Raw genomic sequence first — 21,500 nt, 5'->3', positions numbered from 1 at the left:
TCATAGTTGTCTATCAAAGTGAGTCAAAGTTGACGCTATCTATCAGTAGTTCTGTTCATTGAGTTTTCTTTTGGTGTTTTCTGTTCTGTGTCTGGTGGGGGACTTCCCTGGTGGCACAGTGGTTAAGAATCCGCCTGGGGACACAGGTTCGAGCCCCGGTCCGGGAAGATCCTACATGCCGTGGAGCAACTAAGCTCGTGTGCCACAACTGCTGAGCCCGTGTGCCTCAACTACTGAAGCCCGTGTTCCTAGAGCCCATGCTCTGCCACAAGAGAAAACACTGCAATGAGAAGCCTGCGCATTGCAACAAAGAGTAGCCCCCTCTCACCTCAACTAGAGAAAGCCCGCGCAGCAACGAAGACCTAATGCAGCCATAAATAAATAAATAGATAGATAGATAGAAATGAAAGAAATTGAGAGTACAAACCTCCAGTTATATAATAAGTCATGGGGATGTAATATGCAGCATAAGGAATATGGTCAACAATACTGTAATAACTTTGTAGGGACAGATGGTTGCTAGACTTATTGTGGCAATAATCTCATAATGTATGCAAACGTCAAGTCATTTTATAGTACACCGAAACTAACCTCATATAGTACATCAACTATATTTCAGTTAAAAAGAAAGGGCTACTAGGAAAAGAAAAAGAAAGGAAGTACTGGAAAGACTGCCGAAGAGAGCATCTGTGCTCCCAGTTTGGGATGGCCGGGGAAGCAAGGGACAGTAAAACACCCTGGGGGCAGGAAACTGGACATATGGTCTTTTGAGGACTTTTCCAGGACTGATTTGTGATTTCTAAGGAAACTTTGGTAAGGATATAACAAAATCAAGTTCCCACTGTCCAAAATGAAAGACTCTTATGCCTGGGAAAAAAACTGGGCCAATACCTTCTCAGTAATAACCTCTGACCTTTTGTTGAGGAGACTGGGAGCCTGCAATTAAATGAAGAAATAAGGCATTATCTTTCCTGAAATGCAAGTCTGTAGTTCAGAGCAGACTACCTCAGTGTCCCAACATAGGACTTCAGAGTCTCTCTCCTCCCATTCAACCGATTTGTTGTTTAAATGACTTGTATAGGGTGTTTCTGTTAATCAGATGCTAGGATTTGAAAAGTCATTAAAGAACCACAGTAGTATTCTTTGGTCTGCCAGTGAGTTACCCATTAGCAGTCTGTTGTGGAATGTGACATATTTCTTCTCTTCTTTTCTCACAGAATGCTATGAACCTACCCCCTGACAAAGCCAGATTACTGCGGCAATATGACAATGAGAAGAAGTGGGAACTGATTTGTGATCAGGTAAGAAACATTGATGCTTTTTTTAAAGAAATAATGAGAGAAGAGAACCGGATTTCCTCCCTAAATATATCAGACTTTTTTCAGGAGATGCATGAATTTCTGTCTTGTGATTTGCCTTCCTGTTGATTATGACCAAAGGAAAAGTTAGAAAATGACATTTTATTCTTGCATTATTTTAATTCTCTACTTTATTTTTAAATGTTTTTTAGTTAAAATTTCTGGTAACTCTGGTCGAGTGGACAAATCAAATTCAGCTGATCTGTTTTTCTATTTACCTTACATAGCAGTTTATGCTTCTTGAATAATGCAGGTCCTCTAATTTAGTTGGCTTTCTTATTCATGTGTATTGATGTTTACTGATGCAAGAAGGTGAATTGTTTATAAAGAACCATTGCTTGGGCTGATAAAAAATTATTTCATATTATAACAATTACCCAGGTGTTTTTATCATTAACTCATAACAAATTTAGACTCTTCAGAGAGATATATAATAAAAAGGGGATTTCTCCATTTTCTGTCTCTCTACCCTCCAAATTCTACACTTCAAAGGCCCACTGGTAAGACTCTGAAGTATTTCCATCTAGTTTTTTCTTCTGTTTTTGTTTTTTAAAAACAGTATGTGAATACCCATACATACTCTTCTGCATCTTGATATTTTCTTCAGTATGGATGTCTCTATGTCATTCTTTTAAAATAGTATGTAGTATATTATTTTAATTGGTAGTAATTTTTTGGGGACTTCACTCCTGGGCAGGTACAGGCTAATTGTTTAAAGCTTAGAAGGCTCACCCTGTAAAGTAAAGATAGGCTCTGTATATTATATATTAGCTCTTTTATTTTGTGCTATGAGTGTCTTCAGGGTGGTCATGTACCCCCAACCCCTTGCCACCCTGGAAATTCTTGGTAGTGTTGTAATTTCCTTCCAACCCTTTGGTCTCTTCTGTGGGACAGATGTGTCAGGGGAGCAGAGGCATTTTCTGTTCCCCAAAGGTAGATGGTCCATGTTCCCTAAGGAATAGATACCTGCAGTTTACATGGAGCTTCTGAAGTGCCCATTGTGTGTTGCTTTACTTTAGCTTCTGAACTAAAACAATAAAGCAGTGGTAGGGACATCATACTCTGTTCTGCATGCTATATTGAGCACCACGAGTAGATACAAGCTGAAGAGAAAGCTTATTGCTTATAGGACCATGATGCAAAAGAATAAAATTTTGCTGACAGTCTTCTTCCTTGAGACTTAATTTTAAATGAGTATTACCTAAACCTATTACTGCCAAGAGAAATGATTTTACGATAGTGAGCAAATGGTATAAGGGTAATTAGTGTAAAGGAAAGGTAACCACACAAATGAGAGAGGTCCAGGGGTGGTGAGAAATCCTGCGTATGGGGATTCCCTGGTGGCGCAGTGGTTGAGAGTCCGCCTGCCGATGCAGGGGACACGGGTTCGTGCCCCGGTCCGGGAAGATCCCACATGCCGCGGAGCGGCTGGACCTGCTCGTCCAGAGCCTGTGCTCCGCAACGGGAGAGGCCACAACAGTGAGAGGCCCGCGTATCGCAAAAAAAAAAAAAAAAATCCTGTGTATGACAGGTTGTGATGGAGCACAGAGCTCAGGCAAAGGAAGGTCTTCTTGGGTGGTGGTTTGCATCTCCAACATGCTAGAAAGGGAAGCCTGCTGATGATGGACATTTCTAACAGCTGTGCTCTTCTCAGCCCATAAGTAGCTTCATGGAGTTGGTGATGGGGTCTAGCGGGGATCTTGAGGCAGAGGGAGGAACAAGTCAGTTATCTTGATTATGTTTCTGATTCTCAAATCCTCAATGTTCAGGTTATTTTTGCCCTTAAATGTTAATATGCCAGGATGTGGAGAATTGAGCTACTTCATCGGTTCCTTTCTGGTGGTCACTTTCACACATGCTGACAGCTGCAAATGGAAGTGGCTCCATCAGTTCTGAGGCGGCATGTGTGATTTGTTAATAATAGGGAAATAATCATAATAATTATTATTGCCAGTAACCAACATTTAATAAGCAGATTTTCTTCATAAGAGTTCTGTGTTAAATCTCGAAAGCAGTCATACTTATTAATATCTCCATTTGACATACAGGGAAAACTGAGACTTAGAGATATCATTGCCGAAGGTCACATAGCTGTTATGTAGTAAAGGGGCGTACACAGTCTGATCCTAGAGAATATGTACATTCTGGGGTCTATACCCTTAACCACTAGCTCTTTGCTTCCTTCCTTATAAAGTGCTCAAGTTTGTGAATGATATACTAAAAATAAATTTAAAAATACATGTTATCTCTGTTTCTCCAACTTGCATTCTGGCATGCGTTCCTGAGAGGGCGAGAAAGCTGGGAGTTGTTAGCACAGGCACTAAGCTGCCATTATGGTGAACTACCATTTTTGGTTAACCATTAGTCATTGTGAGAATTGTGGCCAGCAGAAAACTGGGCTTTTTGTCACATGTCATACACATGAATATCATTTCTCCTATGTATGTTTGTGAGGGAAAAGATAAAAACCATGAGCTGAGAGCATTCATAATGTAGTATTTATATGGCAAATATAATGTATTGGTGTTTGTTGACTGTTTATCTGTTACCTACATGGACCATGTCATATATATATTTGGTACCTATCTATATCTGTCAGTGGTACCTAAACTGATAGACACTCAAAATACATTTGTTTTTGTGATTCCATTTATATGAAATGTCCAGAACACAAAAATCTGTAGAGATGGAAAGTAGATTAATGGTTGCCATGGCCTGGGAGGGGGGATGGGCAGTGACTGCTAATGGGTGTGGATTTCTCTTTTTTTTTTTTTTTTGCGGTGCGTGGGCCTCTCACTGTTGTGGCCTCTCCCCTTGTGGAGCACAGGCTCCGGACGCGCAGGCTCAGCGGCCATGGCTCACGGGCCCAGCCGCTCTGTGGCATGTGGGATCTTCCCGGACCGGGGCACGAACCCGCATCCCCTGCATCGGCAGGCAGACTCTCAACCACTGCACCACCAGGGAAGCCCCTGGATTTCTCTTTAGTGTGACAAAAATCACACTAAATTACATAAAAATTACTATAAAAAGACTTTTTGGGAAAATTGGGGATATTTGACTTGTGACTCCCAAGTAATTATTAGATGATTCCAAGAAATTATCATTGACTTTGTTGGGTTTGGTTTTGGTACTGGATGAAATAAGAATCTGTTCTTACTTTTTAAGAAACATGTACTTGTGCAAGGATGAAATGATATGACTGGAGTTTGTTGTAAAATACTTCATTGAAAAAAAGTGGTAGATAAAGGAAATGTGGAAGAACCTTTAGTTGTTGAATCTTGGTGAGATATGTTGAGGTCTATTATAGTAAAATCTCAACCTTTGTGAATTTTGGAAAATTTATAATATAAAATTTAAAAACAAAGGTATTTGCTACTTAACTACCTTCATTTTTTTCCTCATCTGTAAAATATAGTTAATACTAACATCCTTAAATTATTTTGAAGATTGGAGGCAATATATGTACAGTACGTAGACTAACACTAGGCATATAGTAAGTGCTTCATAAGTGGCAGGGCTGCTTCTGCTGTGGCTGAGGGGCCCAGATATTAAGTATTCGAATCATGATTATTTTCATTGTCAACTTGTCTTCAAAAGATTCAGGGAAATTTATTGTTGAATCAATCACCATATGTTCCCCAAACATACTTTGCGGTTTGAATACATGGTGCATGATGCTGTCAGGAAAAGCCACAGCTATAGATTTCAGTCCAAGAAAACATCAAGGTGAACCTCTCTTTTGTGAAGTCTTAAAACAATGATCGTGGTGTGTTGTCATTGCTCCCTGACACACAACCCATTCCCTGGCCCCTGTTGCTTTGTCACAAATAGCGTACTAAATACAAATATTAATTTTATTTCTTTTAAAACAAATAACGCAGATATATTACCTGTTATCTTAAAATATATGTTATATGCAAGGTCTGCAAAGTAAAATTGGATATTAAAGAAATTTAATTCTAAAAAGAAGTATGTGAACAAGAGTGTTGGACGACCCAGGGAGAGATTACTTCAGGTTTCAGTTCCATGAAAAATTATCATGTGGACACTGTGAATCATGGAACTGGTCATGTTTCTCCTTTTTTCCCTTGGCTGCTAGAATGCTTGGAGCCAAATCTGTGGTCTTCCCTTACCGAGTATACAGTATCTTAGTAGCCTACGTTTTGTTTACCAGCCTCATCCATGGCTTCATCGAATTTTTCCTGCCCACATTTCCCCTCCACATCGATTTCCTCACTTAAAAAAAAAATCTTGTATGAAGCTGTAAAGTTTCAGAAGTCTTCTTTTTGAACAAGATGAACATAAAATATATCAGCATTATTGGTGAACAAAAATTAAGTTTGCACAGATAACAATACTAAAATTTTCTATCTGCTGTGGGCATTGTGCAAATCGGTGCATCATATCTGTTGTTTTCCTTTAAGGCAGCATATAAAGGGTCAGAATAAATGCTTCATCATTATTCACCTATGAATTCAGTTGAATACAATTCACCATTTAATTAGAAGCATCAGTTTTTTCATAGTTTCATGTGGTTTCTGTTAAGTGTGTCACTTATTTTGTAAGTATTTAAATATGTCTCTTCCACCAAGAGCAAGTTACTGAAGGGCATGGGCCATGTTTATTGATGTACCTCCAACACCTTGCTTAGTGCCTGAAACATAATAGGTGCTTATCGTAAGTGTGTTGAATGGAAGAAAAAGCTAAATGTTTGGGAGACAGTGGACAAGGAGGAGAAGGCAGAAGGGAGAAAGAGGAAGGTGGAAGACGTAGCCTGGAGGTAGAGGTTTGCTGCTTCTTTATTCTGTTCACCTTCCTCTACCCGTTGGTGTAATTTGCTTGTGATAAGTGAAACTAAACTTCACTTCTCAATTCTGGAAACTACAGTAAAGAGGGCAGGGTGCCTCATGTAGATAAGAAGGAGTTTATATGGGCATATCTGCAATGAAGCTCCGTCTCCACCTACCCATGGTCAACTGAAAATCCAGTTCTTTGGCTAATTTCAGGAGCAAAATAAAAGTTTAAGAGAGAAAATCCCAAAGAGCTTTCTACAGTAACAGTATTCCAGCAGTATCCTTTAGTCCTTTCCTAGATTACTGCATAAATATAAAGATGACCTGCGCTTCCAGTGGGTCTCAAAGGTTAGACGTGGGAGAACCGTGTAAGTCTGTTCTGAGTGGGATGATAGAAGCCGAAGAAAGAGGCTTCCCTGCTGGGTTTTGGGCAGTATGAGGTGTATCCCAGGGAACTTATTTCTGTGCTGTAGTAAGTGGGCAGAGTTCCACGAGGACATCCATTCGAGGACTCAGTGGGGACACCGAGGCTAATTTTATAATAGATGAAATGACAGTGTGAGAGTAAAAAGCTGGAAATACTAAGTTCTTTTGACAAACGCAAATGAAAACTCACAAGCTGTGTAGCAGTAAGAGGGCTCTTTCCATGGTCTTTATATCTATGCAGAGAGGGAAAGCCCTTGCTCTCACTCTGGCCTCAATTTTCAGTGCTCTCTGAACACAGACCCTGTGCCGCACTGGTTGGCTTTGGGGTCTTGGCACTTTCCCACAAGTTAAGGATAAAGGTCGCACATAGGGAGCTTCAGAGATCCTGGATGAATTTAAGACTTTCAGATCATTATATCTGGAAGGGTTGTTAGAGATCATTTATTTCAAGCCACTCTTTAAATGCTTCTAAGAAAGAATACTTAATGCATGCTTGTCAAAAAAAAATTAACTGTATTGGATCATAGGAAGTAAAGCAGAAATCCTTTTACCTTTCCTGCCTGTTCACTAAACTCCTTATTTTATAGATGACGAAATGGAGGTTCAAGAACATAAATGACTAGGCCAGTGCCAAGGCCACCCGGGTTAGACAAGAACACCAATTCCAAACTCCAGTCATGAGCCATTTCAATTATTAGGGACCTAGAAACAATCCATTGAAACCAGAATTGTAGTAGGTAAGGGGCTATCACCAAGGCTTCATTCTGTGGCTTCTCAGGTGATGTTGGCGTGGAGGGAATGGGGTCTGTAGACCTTAGCGGTGGTGGTGGCTTGGTTCGTAACTGTGCCTCAGCTGAATAAGTGGAAGTGGTTAGTCAAAAATTCAGGACATTGTAGATGACTAACACTGAGGGGGGTAGATTCCACGAATGTAAGTAATCCCATCCCAAAATGTTAGCAGTGCATACCTGAGCTGGGTCAGAAAACTCCCCTGTGGCTTTGCTGGTGATGGCACCGTGTGTTTTTTTTTTTTACAGGGGGCCGTGGTTTGGCACGGCTCGACCTTGCCCCCTAATGGCTGGCTATTGCTTTGCATTGTAGCCTCGTGAGAGATGGGTGTCTTCCCTTTGCTTGTATAGCATGATATGGGAGAAGGAGATTAAAAACAAAGACAAAAAAGGGGAGAGTGAAGAGGTGGCAGAAAATCATACCCACTTAGATCAGATTGCAGCTCTCAAGGCTTGGCATGTACGTGTCCTAGTCAGGAAAGGGGGAGGCCCTTGCTGCCACTTAGCCAGAGCTGAGCCAGGCCAGTGGTACTAAGATACTCCAGTACAGTGAGAGTTGCTCTTGTCTTTTTCCACACAACTGACCCAGACCATTTGAATGTATTTAATCATTAAGAATATAATTATTTTTAAACCCTTCACTTACTTTCTAATACTATTTCTTCTGAAAGACAAGAAAGTTACTTACTGGATAGCTTACTAAGCCAATTTGCCACTGGAATCAAATTTCCTAAAATATTGAAGAGCACACATATATCTCTGTGATTTGTTTTTTTAACTGTTCATGTTTTTGTGAGCCAGTTAGAGCTCTTCTCTGCCAGGTAAGCAAATATTACTGGATACTGATAAATTATTTCTTGTAGACCATCAGATTCAGTTAATGAGGGCTTGTCCTTGGAGCCCCAGGGGAAATAAATGAGTCGTGACAAGGGAGGGTGGGAAGGATGGCTGTAGCCTGCTTCCGTGTCAGCTGTCATGTTAGTCATTGGAGCAGTGTATGGGTAGCATAGATAGTGGGAAAGAAGCAGAAGGAAAAGATGGTGATGCAGCAGTAGCCTTCGCCTTGCTCCAACCCCTCTCCTCTTGCTCCAAGACTCCCGATTTAATCTGCCTTTAGCCTCTATCCCCCAGTTCCAGGCTTTGATTCTACATTTAGCCCAGCTCACTTCATTGAGGCTTTCCCAGCTGTCGGGACAGCAGACAGCCATCTCCCTGCCCTCTCCCCCTTATTCATTCCTCTGGCTAGCTGACATTATTACTATATTTAATATTATTTGGTGTTAAGTTGTTTGCATTTTTATTGTACTTCCATAGTTCTGTGGTATGTTGAAATGCTATTTAGTTTAAAATCATTATTAGGTTTTGGGATCTGTTTAATTGTTTTTAAATTCTATCTTTCAAACCCTTAGTATTTTTCTTTCATCGTTTTGATATTTGGTCTTTCCCTTCTGTGTAATCCTCCTTTTGACTATGCGTTAGTTGGATTTTTTGTTTGGTATTTTGTTTTCTAGTTCATCTTTAAAAAATTCACTATGCATCTTATAAAAATGAGAATTTTCTCTTGTATCCAAATAAAGTCATCACAATTAAAATGAGTAATAATTTCTTAATATCGTCTACTGCCCGGTTCATGTTTCTCATTTTTCTTAATGTTCTTCCCACCTGGTTTTGTTCAAACTAGTCCAGAATCAATCACACACTACATCTGGCAGTTATGTTCTTTAAGTCTCTTTTAATCTAGAACAGACTTTTATTCATGATGCTCATATAGTAAAGTGACCAGGCAAGCCATTTTGTAGGAAATCTTGTTTCCTGTATTTACCTGATTGTTTCCTAGAGGTGTCTGAGCTCCTGAATTTCCTGTTAACCAGAAGTTAGATGTAAAGATATGATAGATTGATGCTGAACGTCTTTGTCTGGAATATAAGAGACAAATAATGTCTGATGTCTCACCATTAGATAATAAAGGTCAAAGGATCAGATGACAACCTGATTCCTCTGTTGTATGTTTTTCCCTGAGGCAGAAGGGAGTCTGTGGAGTGTTACTTTGGCATCATATATACGTCTCGTTACCTATCAGCCTTGTACCTAGTGAGTTTTAAAACCAATTGATAATTTTTGGCTGAATCAGTTTCATTAGGAGTTGCAGGAAGAAAAACAAACCCGATTTTCTAATTTTATTTCCCTTCAACATTAAGCCAGCAACTAGAGCTTTCACCTGGTGCTGGTTTACCCTGGAATTAATTATTCCTGTAATTCTTTCCCTCAACTGTCATTTTTCAAAGTAAGGGCTTAGTTTAATAGATACCTCAAAAGGTGACCAATGTTTTCTTTAGCTTCCTTTTGTGAATATCATCATGAACCCATGGATTTTCGTAGTCAGTGTGTCACAATCAATAGGAGGTTTTTTGTGAGGGGGTGCTCACATTAACAACATTTTAACATTTGGGAGCTCCTTCGTGCTGGCTCCTCTCTCCCTTTGACATGACCCTATTAATCCTTACAAGCTTTTTGTATGGTGCAAAAATCATTTCTTCGGCTTAACTTGTACTTTCCTTGCACCTGACCTAGAATAAGACATTTCTTCAAGGAGCCCTATTCTTTTTCCCAGGGGATGGTATTAGAAGTCGTCATATTATTAGGTTGTCACAGCTGCTGGGTGAATTTGTGTCTCAGTTTAAGTGTCTGGACCTTGAAAATGTATGTCTAATCATTATGAGTTCAAATTGATATTTCCAAATCAATTTTTAATATTAATTCACTTATTTTTTTGATTTTATAATTATCACCTTTTTTCATTGAAATATTTGATTCCTAACATCAATTATTTGTCTTTTCCTATAATGTTAAAAATTTCAAAATAACAACTACCAATATCATTACTAACTAAAATATTACTAACTGAAGTTACTAGGTGAAGGATAAATTTTTTTGTACCTTTGTGTCCTCAGAATGCATCCTATTAAAGATGTGCCAAGCACTGTCATTTAAAGTCACTTGATGTTGATACCTTTTCTGTTATTAACTTCCAGTATAAGTTAGAGTAATGATAGATAACAAACATGCTGTGTGAGATTCCTAGGGCTGTCATAACAAATGACCACAAACTCCGTGGCTTAAAACAACAGAAAGGGTTTTGTCACAGTTCTGGAGGCCAGAAGTCTGGAATCAAGCTATCTGCCGGGCTGTGTTCCCTCCAAAGGCTCCAGGGGAGAATCCTTCTTGTCTCATCCAGCTTCTGGTGTCTACTGGCGTTCCTTGGCCTGTGGCTGCATAACTTCAGTCTCTGCCTCCGTCTTCACATGGCCTTCCCAAACTCTTCTCCTTGTGTCTGATCCTTCTCTTCTGTCTCTTATAAGGATACTTGTCACTGGGTATGCGCCTACCTGGATACTCGAGGGTGATCTCATCTCAAGATCCTTAACTTCATTGTATCCACAAAGACCCTTTTTTCCAAATAGGGTCACATTCACTGGTTCAGGGGTTAGGACATGGACAAATATTTTGGGTTGGGGGACACCATTCAACCCACTATAGATGCCAAGACACATAATGATTTACAAAACAAGCTTGTCGTTCACATAACAATCCAAGTTGGTATTGTTGATCATTGGAGGCTAAATTACACAGAATTAATCAGGGATCCACTTGAGGCTGTTTTCAACATAAAGTTTCAGCTTTGCAATCAAAGGAAGAAAGAAAATGCAGGTGGACACCTGGAGAGTTTTTTTGGGCCAGGTTTGAAAGTGGCATGTGTTATAGTCTTATTTTTTTGGCTAGGCCTGCCAAGGAGGATGAGAAATGTAGGCTGGCTGAATACCCAGGAAAGAGAAGAAAGTGTTAGTAAACAGCTAGTCTCTGCTATGATTACTAATTTTGATAGTCTGATAGTTTCATTTGTTTTAGATTGTATTCAATTTTAAAATTTGCCTTTATTTGTGTATTCATTAATTTATTCATTGAATAAGCATTTAGTTGTATAGGTGGGGGAAAGCAAAGAGTAAAGTGAGAGAGGGTATGGGTCTGAGTTCTCCCAAAACAGATACCTCCTGTGATACTTGGAGTCTGGAAAGGATTCTAAGTGGTTGATAGTACCAGTCTGTTCTGAGTTCCAGCAGGGGGCCAGGCCAGGCATGAATTGGCTTTGGGACATGCATTCTTGCTAAATTAAAAAAAAATTGTCTCTGAGTTATCTTCTCCTTGAGATTTTTTGTTTAACATCCTTATTGGACTACAATTGCTTTACAATGGTGTGTTAGTTTCTGCTGTATAACAAAGTGAATCAGCTATACATATACATATATCCCCATATCTCCTCCCTTTTGCGTCTCCCTCCCACCCTCCCTATCCCACCCCTCTAGGTGGACACAAAGCACCGAGCTGATCTCCCTGTGCCATGTGGCTGCTTCCCACTAGCTATCTATTTTACATTTGGTAGTGCATATATGTCAATGCCACTCTCTCACTTCGTCCCACTTACCCTTCCCACTCCTCATGTCCTCAAGTCCATTCCATACGTCTGCGTCTTTATTCCTGTCCTGCCCCTAGGTTCTTCAGAATCTCCTTGAGAGTTTAAAGGGACTGTTGTCCTTTTCTTGAAGTTGCCAAACCTGAGTTAGTTGCTATTAAAAAGAAGACAAGTTGTAGTTTCCCTCCAGAAAGCAAGTTTCTCTTCCATTAAGACTTACTCCAGGCCTCCAACTTCTTGATTCTAAAACGCTGGAGAAGCAGTGAGAGGAGCAGATGCCAGCTCTCTATATGTTGAGCTTTCTAGAGTTTAGTATCTCTGTAGACATGGAAAATTGAGTCTGAACCCAGAAGTGAGTTTACATCTTTCCTCTTCCAGAGGTTCCCTTTGTCATACAATTTTTATAGTGGGGAGAAAAGATGCTGGCCTATCCCACAGGGACTGAGAGAGGGACAGAAAATGGGGAGAAGGTTAGCTAAACAAGGGGGAAATTATTCCTTTTTAAAGGAATCCTTTTTGGCAGCTTGATGTAAATGCTGTCTCAGAAATGCTATTCGGCATTAGCAGCTAGAGCAAGAGGCCTGGGGCTCAGTCTGATATGAAGAGTTTAGGTTATCTTTTGCCAAAATGAACATCGCATTGCCTGCCTTCCTGCCTGGTAATACAAATGGAATTACAGATCCCCCGAACCCCCCTTAAAACAACTAAATTGCCTTAGCTGACCCAGACAACTTGGTGATGCTGTTTGAAATAAACTTTATTGTATGATCATCTTCTGTAAACTTGGGAATGCTGTTACAGGAAATGAAGAATCAGATAGCCAATTTGAGGCATACAGGCTAGACTGAGATTGACCTTTGACGCTATCTTTCAGAAAATAATTTAAATTATTTATTAAGGTGTAGTAGCCAAGAATTTCGACTAGGTAATACAAATACTACTTTATGTTGTTTTAACACTTGGATATTTAACTCATCATCTTTGCTGTGGAAGGCTGTTTTAGTTTAACTTTATTAGTATGGCTTCCTTCCTTACAAATTCAACAAATTCAATAAAAACACTTTAAATAGGGGAAAATGATGAACTATGAATAGGATTAAAGAAGCCAAATTAATATTAAAGAATGAATTATAGGATGTTTTGATTAGGAAAGACCTGTTGAACTAAAAGAGACTTTTGCTAGTCTAAATAAAGGAAATCATTTGGAAAAGTCTCATCAAAAGTTATTTTCAGTCTGAGAGCTGTAATGGAACACTTGGAAAGTTGTCCTCTCCTCTCAGACTAGGAAAATGATTTCATATTCAGGGCCTGAAGAATGCTTCACGGCCCTCCAAGAAACTGTGGCTGTGGAATGCATCTGACATGCTGATTTTTCTGCACTAATCTTAAGTGTAGAAATGGCCAACTTTTAAAGTTGGGAATGGAGAAAGGGGAGTTGCATGGTATTAACTGTATGTTCTTCCACTATTCAGAACTCCTCATTGACTCCCTTTTGTCTGTTCTGTACGCATTAGCTTATTATTTGACATCTGCCTTTGTCCTTTCCAACTTACCGTTTAGATCCTTTGTGCCATTGCCTTTCATAAACTGTGTTACTGGCACCCAGCTAAAGCCTTGAAGTTGCTGGCACATGTCGTGTGCTTCTCTGCCTTTGTTCCCATGTTCCCCCATGTGGATGTCTCTGACTCCTGCCTCTCACACCGTCCCAGGATATCTATATGCTGCCTGTCCTTCAAAACACAATTCAAAAGCCAGTTTCTTCAGGGAAGTTCCTTTGATCATCTCGGTTGGAAAGAGCCTTACCTTTCTTTGAACTTCCAGAGGATCCCATATGGCTCTTATCATATTCTGCTTTGTATTACATAAATATCTGTTGTATCTCAGAGATGAGATTTAATGCTTTGGCATCGAATTTGTTTCGTTTTGTGCTTTTTACATGGTGTCTTGCATAATGTGTTCTGGATGAATGGAAGAATGAAATGACCAAAAAAAAAATTTTTTTTTTTCACCTTGACATTTTTCATGTTAGTGCCTGGAAACAGGAGACCTAAATGTGATAGCAAGATTTAAGATGTTCAGAGGCAGGGACTTGTCTAGCAAAATGTTTTCATCCAATAATAACTGCAGGGATCCTTCTAAATACTAGCACAGCTGGCACTAGCTGCCTCTGGTAGTCGTTAGACAAAATTAGAATCCCATCTGAACGTGATTTCTTGGCCATCAGTTGTTATAAGTAGGTAGAGTCTTAATACTTTTTCTTCATTTTCTCTTAATTGTCCTGTTCTTTCATATGCATACTTTCTGTAGGTGGGGTAGTCATCTGGCAGCCTTTCCAAAGTGTCAGAGTTTGTTTTTTTCTTTTTGGGAAACATGGAATATGCATTCCCTTGGGGACTTTGGTACTCTCAATTCCTGGGGGGAATCTGGCTCTGTTTGCATACATTTTCTTCATGTGTGTATAAGTTGTTGCCGCTGTGAGAGCTGAGATGTTATGGCTAACCTTAGTTTCCCTGCTTAGGAACCTGGTTTCTGGTCCTGGCACCTCCTCCTCCCACACATGCACTCTTTCCTGGCCTTTGCTATATTGTGTAAATCACTTCACTTCTGTCTATATACAATATTAATGCAATATTTTATTTTTGTCTCTCCTCCTCCTCATCTACTCTTTTCAGCGTTCTCCATTTTAGAAGGTAAACCCTTGGAGGACAGAGATTATTCCTGTCAGTGTAGCTCTGAAGAGCATTTAGCACCAAGCTAAGTCCTGCAAATTAGTACTCACTAATGACAATGATGCTGGTTGTAATTAGAGCTCATTTAGAGACAACAGTTTGCTTACTCCGCCTTGGCGAAGGAAGGCCAACTACTTTCAGCTTCTAGGAAGAAAAATCAAGCTTAGTGAGCTTCTGTGCACAAAAGCAAAGCCCTTTGAACTTTCACCATCTAAATTTATCACAGGAGCAGAATAATGAAACATTAATAATGGTATAATGATGGTGACATCTAATTCATCCCTAAGGGTGTTAAAGCAGTTTGTGTAGCTTTGCTTAATCCACTGTTGAAATAGAGCCAGTGACCCTGTGACTTTCCCAAACAGGGAAGAAACTCAACACTAAGTGTGTCCCCCACAAGCCATTCATTTCCCAGAGACTCACTATAATTTCTTTTCTTAAACCTCAGACTATGAAGATATAAGATAAACTTGAGTGAAATTCTGTTTGAATTTGGAGCTGCTTATCCAAGTAGAATTTATGGAGCAGAAATGCCTATGACATACTTGTTGTAAGTCCAGCCAATGCCAAAATAACCTCAGTTAAGTAATTTCTCCTGTAATTATACACATGGATAGAAAGGATGCAAAGGATCAGAAATGTTGTGCTAGATGAGTGGAATGTCCAGTTCCAAATCTTTATGCAAAAAGGCTTTCAATGACAGAGTTTATTAGATTTAGGTGGGGGGTGTGGAGGGAGGCCCCAGAGAAACAGTTCAGCTGGTCAGAAAGGAACCAAGACTGCCTGCCTATGTCTTATAGAGAGGCCATGTTGTAGCATAGCTGAAGAGTTCCACGTACTGTGACTTGCCCAACAAATCTAGCACTTCCCTGTCACAGCCCTTCATTTAAGCTCCTTTTAAGAATGGCCTGGTTTTCTTTTTTAAAATTTTTATTGGACTATAGTTGATTTACAATGTTTTGTTAGTTTCTGCTGTACAGCAAAGTGAATCAGTTATACATATACATATATCCACCCTTTTTTAGATTCTTTTCCCATATAGGTCATTACACGAATGGCCTTGTTTTCTAATTTGAGTTGCCGTAGATTTGAACCTTGGTCATTAAATGGAATGCAATCAATGCTTTGTTTTTTTCCTTAGCTGCAGGGCTGGCCTGTGTATAGGCAGAGTGACTTTCCTAGTGGCCAGTGGGGAGAGGGGAGGCTGGTGTAAGCCTTAGTGGATTGAGTTAATGAGAAATGTATGATTATGGAAGGCACTGGCAGTTTCAGAGCCGTGAGAGGTACAACACAAGCTTATCAGCAAATGTCCTTTCGCTATGACATGAGTTTGGCTGACATATCTAGCACAGAATCCACTGGGTGTATGCCTTGTACAGAGTGTTTACAGTCTCTCTGAGTACTTTTAAACTTTAAAAACTTACTCGTAATTTATGTGAGAAGTGACTTGTATATGACATTTAAAAGAAGTTTAATTCTTTGAACATTATTAAGGACTGGGTGCTGAGTATTCATCTACATACTGAGACTCAAGGAAAAGTAGAACATGTTTTTTGTCTTTTAAAAACTTACTCTAGGCTGGAACTCCTGGCTTGGGGTCTCTCCCCTCTGCTGTCATGGAGCTGCCCCAGAGCCCAAGGGGAGGGGGGCCTCACTGAGGCTGCCGGCTCTGGAGGGGGCCCCCACTGGCTGAAGCCGTGACTGTCCTTGGGACCGGGAGACAGTTCCCTAAAATCTGGACCTCAAAGGCCACCTTTATTTACACAAAGAAAGGATTTTTCCATGTGGAGGTCGACATGTCAGAGTTTTGCTTTGGGGTTCTATCTGTTCTTTTTTTTTTTTTTCCTTTATTTTCTTCCTTTTCTTCCGAGCCATGTGGCTAGCAGGGTGTTGGTCCTCCAGCCAGTGTCAAGCCTGAGCCTCTGAGGTGGGAGAGCTGAGTCCAGGACATTGGACCACTAGAGACCTCCTAGCCCCACATAATATCAAATGACAAGAGCTCTCCCGGAGATCTCCATCTCAACACTAAGACCCAGCTCCACCCAATGGCCAGCAGGCTCCAGTGCTGGACGCCCCATGCCAAACAACTAGCAAGACAGGAACACAAGCCCACCCATTAGCAGAGAGGCTGCCTAAAGTCACACTAAGTTCACAGACACCCCAAAACACACCACTGGACATGGCCCTGCCCACCAGAAGGACAAGATCCAGCCCTACCCACCAGAACACGGGCACCAATCCCCTCCACCAGGAAGACTACACAAGCCTCTGAAGCAACCTCACCCACTGGGGGAAGACACCAAAAACAATGGGAACTATGAACCTGCAGCCTGTGAAAAGGAGACCCCAAACACAGTAAGTTAAACAAAATGAGAAGACAGAGAAATATGCAGCAGATGAAGGAGCAAGGTAAAACCCACCAGACCAAATAAATGAAGAGGAAATAGGCAGTCTATCTGAAAAAGAATTCAGAGTAATGATAGTAAAGATAATCCATATCTTGGAAATAGAATGGAGAAAATACAAGAAACGTTTAACAAGGACCTAGAAGAACTAAGGAGCAAACAAACAATGATGAACAACACAATAAATGAAATTTAAAATTCTCTAGAAGGAATCAATAGCAGAATAACTGAGGCAGAAGAACGGATATATGACCTGGAAGATAAAATAGTGGAAATAACTACCACAGAGCAGAATAAAGAAAGAAGAATGAAAAGAATCGAGGACAGTCTCAGAGACCTCTGGGACAACATTAAATGCACCAACATTCAGATAATAGGGATCCCAGAAAGAGAAAAGAAAAAGAAAGGGTCTGAGAAAATACTTGAAGAGAGTATAGTTGAAAACTTCACTAACATGGGAAAGGAGATAGTCAATCAAGTCCAGGAAGTGCAGAGAGTCCCATACAGGATAAATCCAAGGAGAAACATGCCAAGACACACATTAATCAAACTATCAAAAATTAAATACAAAAAAAAATATTAAAAGCAGCAAGGGAAAAGCAACAAATAGCATACAAGGAAATCCCCATAAGGTTAACAGCTGATCTTTCAGCAGAAACTCTGCAAGCCAGAAGGGAGTGGCAGGACATACTTAAAGTGAGGAAAGGGAAAAAACTATGATGAAGATTACTCTACCCAGCAAGAATCTCATCCAGATTTGATGGAGAAATTAAAACCTTTACAGACAAGCAAAAGTTAAGAGAATTCAGCACCACCAAACCAGCTTTACAACAAATGCTAAAGGAATTTCTCTAGGCAGAAAACACAAGAGAAGAAAAAGACCTACAAAAACAAACCCAAAACAATTAAAAAAATGGTAATAGGAACATACATATTGATAATTACCTTAAATGTAAACGGATTAAATGCTCCAACCAAAAGACATAGACTGGTTGAATGGATACAGAAACAAGACCCGCCTATATGTGGTCTACAAGAGACCCACTTCAGACCTAGGGACACACACAGACTGAAAGTGAGGGGATGGAAAAAGATATTCCATGCAAATGGAAATCAAAAGAAAGCTGGAGTAGCAATTCTCATATCAGACAAAGTAGACGTTAAAATAAAGACTATTACAACAGACAAAGAAGGACACTACATAATGATCAAGGGATCAGTCCAAGAAGACGATACAACAATTGTAAATATTTATGCACCCAATATAGGAGCACCTCAATACATAAGGCAAGTGCTAACAGCCATAAAAGGGGAAATCGAGAGTAACACAATAATAGTAGGGACTTTAACACCCCACTTTCACCAATGGACAGATCATCCAAAATGAAAATAAATAAGGAAACACAAGTTTCAAATGACACATTAAACAAGATGGACTTAATTGATGTTTATAGGACATTGCATATCAAAACAACAGAATGCATATTCTTCTCAAGTGCTCATGGAACATTCTCCAGGATAGATCGTATCTTGGGTCACAAATCAAGCCTTGGTAAATTAAGAAAATTGAAATCGTATCAAGTATCCTTTCCGACCACAATGCTACGAGACTAGATATCAATTACAGGAAAAAATCTGTAAAACATACAAACACATGGAGGCTAAACAATATGCTACTAAATAATCAAGAGATCACTGAAGAAATCAAAGAGGAAATCAAAAAATACCTAGAAACAAATGACAATGAAAACACGATGACCCAAAACCTATGGGATGCAGCAAAAGCAATTCTAACAGGGAAGTTTATAGCAATACAATTCTATCCCAAGAAACAAGAAAAATCTCAAACAACCTAACCTTACACCTAAAGCAATTAGAGAAAGAAGAACAAAAAAACCGCAAAGTTAGCAGAAGGAAAGAAATCATAAAGATCAGATCAGAAATAAATGAAAAAGAAATGAAGGAAACAATAGCAAAGATCGATGAAACTAAAAGCTGGTTCTTTGAGAAGGTAAACAAAATTGATAAACCTTCAGCAAAACTCATCAAGAAAAAAAGGGAGAAGACTCAAATCAACAGAATTAGAAATGAAAAAGAAGTAACAACTGACCCTGCAGAAATACAAAGGATCATGAGGGATTACTACAACTATATGCCAATAAAATGGACAGCCTGGAAGAAATGGACAAATTCTTAGAAGAGCACAACCTTCTGAGACTGAACCAGGAAGAAATAGAAAATATAAACAGACCAATCACAAGCACTTAATTTGAAACTGTGATTAAAAATCTTCCAACAAACAAAAGCCCAGGACCAGATGGCTTCACAGGCGAATTCTATCAAACATTTAGAGAAGAGCTAACACCTATCCCTCTCAAACTCTTCCAAAATATAGCAGAGGGAGGAACACTCCCAAACTCATTCTACGAGGCCACCATCACCCTGATACCATAACCAGACAAAGATGTCCCCAAAGAAGAAAACTACAGGCCAGTATCACTGATGAACATCGATGCCAAAATCCCCAACAAAATACTAGCAAACAGAATCCAACAGCACATTAAAAGTCTCATACACCATGATCAAGTCAGGTTTATCCAAGGAATGCAAGGATTCTGCAATATATGCAAATCAATCAGTGTGATATACCATATTAACATACTGAAGGATAAAAACCATATGATTATGTCAATAGATGCAGAAAAAGCTTTTGACAAAATTCAACACCCATTTATGATAAAAACTCTCTAGAAAGTAGGCCTAGAGGGAACCTACCTCAACATAATAAAGGTCGTATATGACAGACCCACAGCCAACATCATTCTCAATGGTGAAAAACTGAAACCATTTCCTCTAAGATCAGGAGCAAGATAATGTTGCCCACTCTCACCACTTCAACATAGTTTTGGTGGTTGGAGCCACAGCAATCAGAGAAGAAAAAGAAATAAAAGGAATCCAAATTGGAAAAGAAGAAGTAATACTGTCACTGTTTGCAGATGACATGGTACTATACATAGAGAATCCTAAAGATGCTACCAGAAAACTACTAGAGCTAATCAATGAATTTGGTAAAGTAGCAGGATACAAAATTAACACACAGAAATCTCTTGCATTCTTATACACTAATGACAAAATATGAAAGAGAAATTAAGGAAATACTCCTGTTTACCAGTGCAACAAAAATAATAAAATACCTAGAAATAAACCTACCTAAGGAGACAAAAGACCTGTATGCAGAAAACTATAAGACACTGATGAAAGAAATTAAAGACGATACAAACAGATTGAGAGATATACCATGTTCTTGGATTGGAAGAATCAACATTGTGAAAATGACTCTACTACCCAAAGCAATCTACAGATTCAATGCAATCCCTATCAAACTACCACTGGCATTTTTCACAGAACTAGAACAAAAAATTTCACAATTTGTGTGGAAACACAAAAGACCCCAAATAGCCAAAGCAATCTTGAGAATGAAAAATGGAGCTGGAGGAATCAGGCTCCCTGACTTCAGACTATACTACAAAGCTACAGTAATCAAGACAGTATGGTACTGGCACAGAAACAGAAATATAGGTCAGTGGAACAGGATAGAAAGCCCAGAGATAAACCCATGCACATCTGGTCACCTTATCTTTGATAAAGGAGGCAAGAATATACAATGTAGAAAAGACAGCCTCCTCAATAAGTGGTGCTGGGAAAACTGGACAGCTACATGTAAAAGAATGAAATTAAAACACTTCCTAACACCATACACAAAAATAAACTCAAAATGGATTAAAGACCTAAATATAAGGCCAGACACTATAAAACTCTTAGAGGAAAATATTGGCAGAACACTCTATGACATAAATCACAGCAAGATCCTTTTTGACCCACTTCCTAGAGAAATGGAAATAAAAACAAAGATAAACAAATGGGACCTAATGAAACTTAAAAGCTTTTGCACAGAAAATGAAGCTATAAACAAGATGAAAAGACAACCCTCAGAATGGGAGAAAATATTTGCAAATGAAGCAACTGACATAGGATTAATCTCCAAAATATACAGGCAGCTCATGCAGCTCAATATCAAAAAAACAAACAACCCAATTCATAAATGGGCAGAAATCCTAAATAGACATTTCTCCAGAGAAGACATACAGTTCGCCAACAAACACATGACAGGATGCTCAGCATCACTAATCATTAGAGAAATGCAAATCAAAACCACAATGAGGTATCACCTCACACCAGTCAGAATGGCCATCATCAAAAAATCTACAAGCAATAAATGCTGGAGAGGGTGTGGAGAAAAGGGAACCCTCTTGCACTGTTGGTGGGAATGTAAATTCATACAGCCACTGTGGAGAACAGTATGGAGGTTCCTTAAAGAACTAAAAATAGAACTACCATAAGACCCAGGAATCCCACTACTGGGCATATACCCTGAGAAAACCATAATTCAAAAAGAATCATGTACCACGGTGTTCATTGCAGCTCTATTTACAATAGCCAGGACATGGAAGCAATTTAAGTATCCACTGAGAG

The 21,500-nt window shown here is 39.4% G+C and overlaps 1 protein-coding gene across 3 annotated transcripts in view; it reads left to right on the top strand.

Moving 5' to 3' along the window:
• The window catches only part of FMNL2 (formin like 2), a 304,476-nt gene that overhangs the window by 174,180 nt on the left and 108,796 nt on the right, over nucleotides 1-21,500 (top strand). For all 3 annotated transcript variants that reach the window (XM_081242867.1, XM_081242866.1, XM_081242865.1), the window contains exon 2: nucleotides 1,218-1,301. In XM_081242867.1, the coding sequence (XP_081098993.1) occupies nucleotides 1,218-1,301 (84 nt within the window). The remainder of the gene's footprint in view (nucleotides 1-1,217; nucleotides 1,302-21,500) is intronic.

The sequence above is a fragment of the Mesoplodon bidens genome, assembly GCF_964165515.1.
Source record: "Mesoplodon bidens genome assembly, chromosome: 8".
NCBI classification, from domain to species: Eukaryota; Metazoa; Chordata; class Mammalia; order Artiodactyla; family Ziphiidae; genus Mesoplodon; species Mesoplodon bidens.
This window is presented reverse-complemented; position numbering and strand designations above follow the sequence as displayed.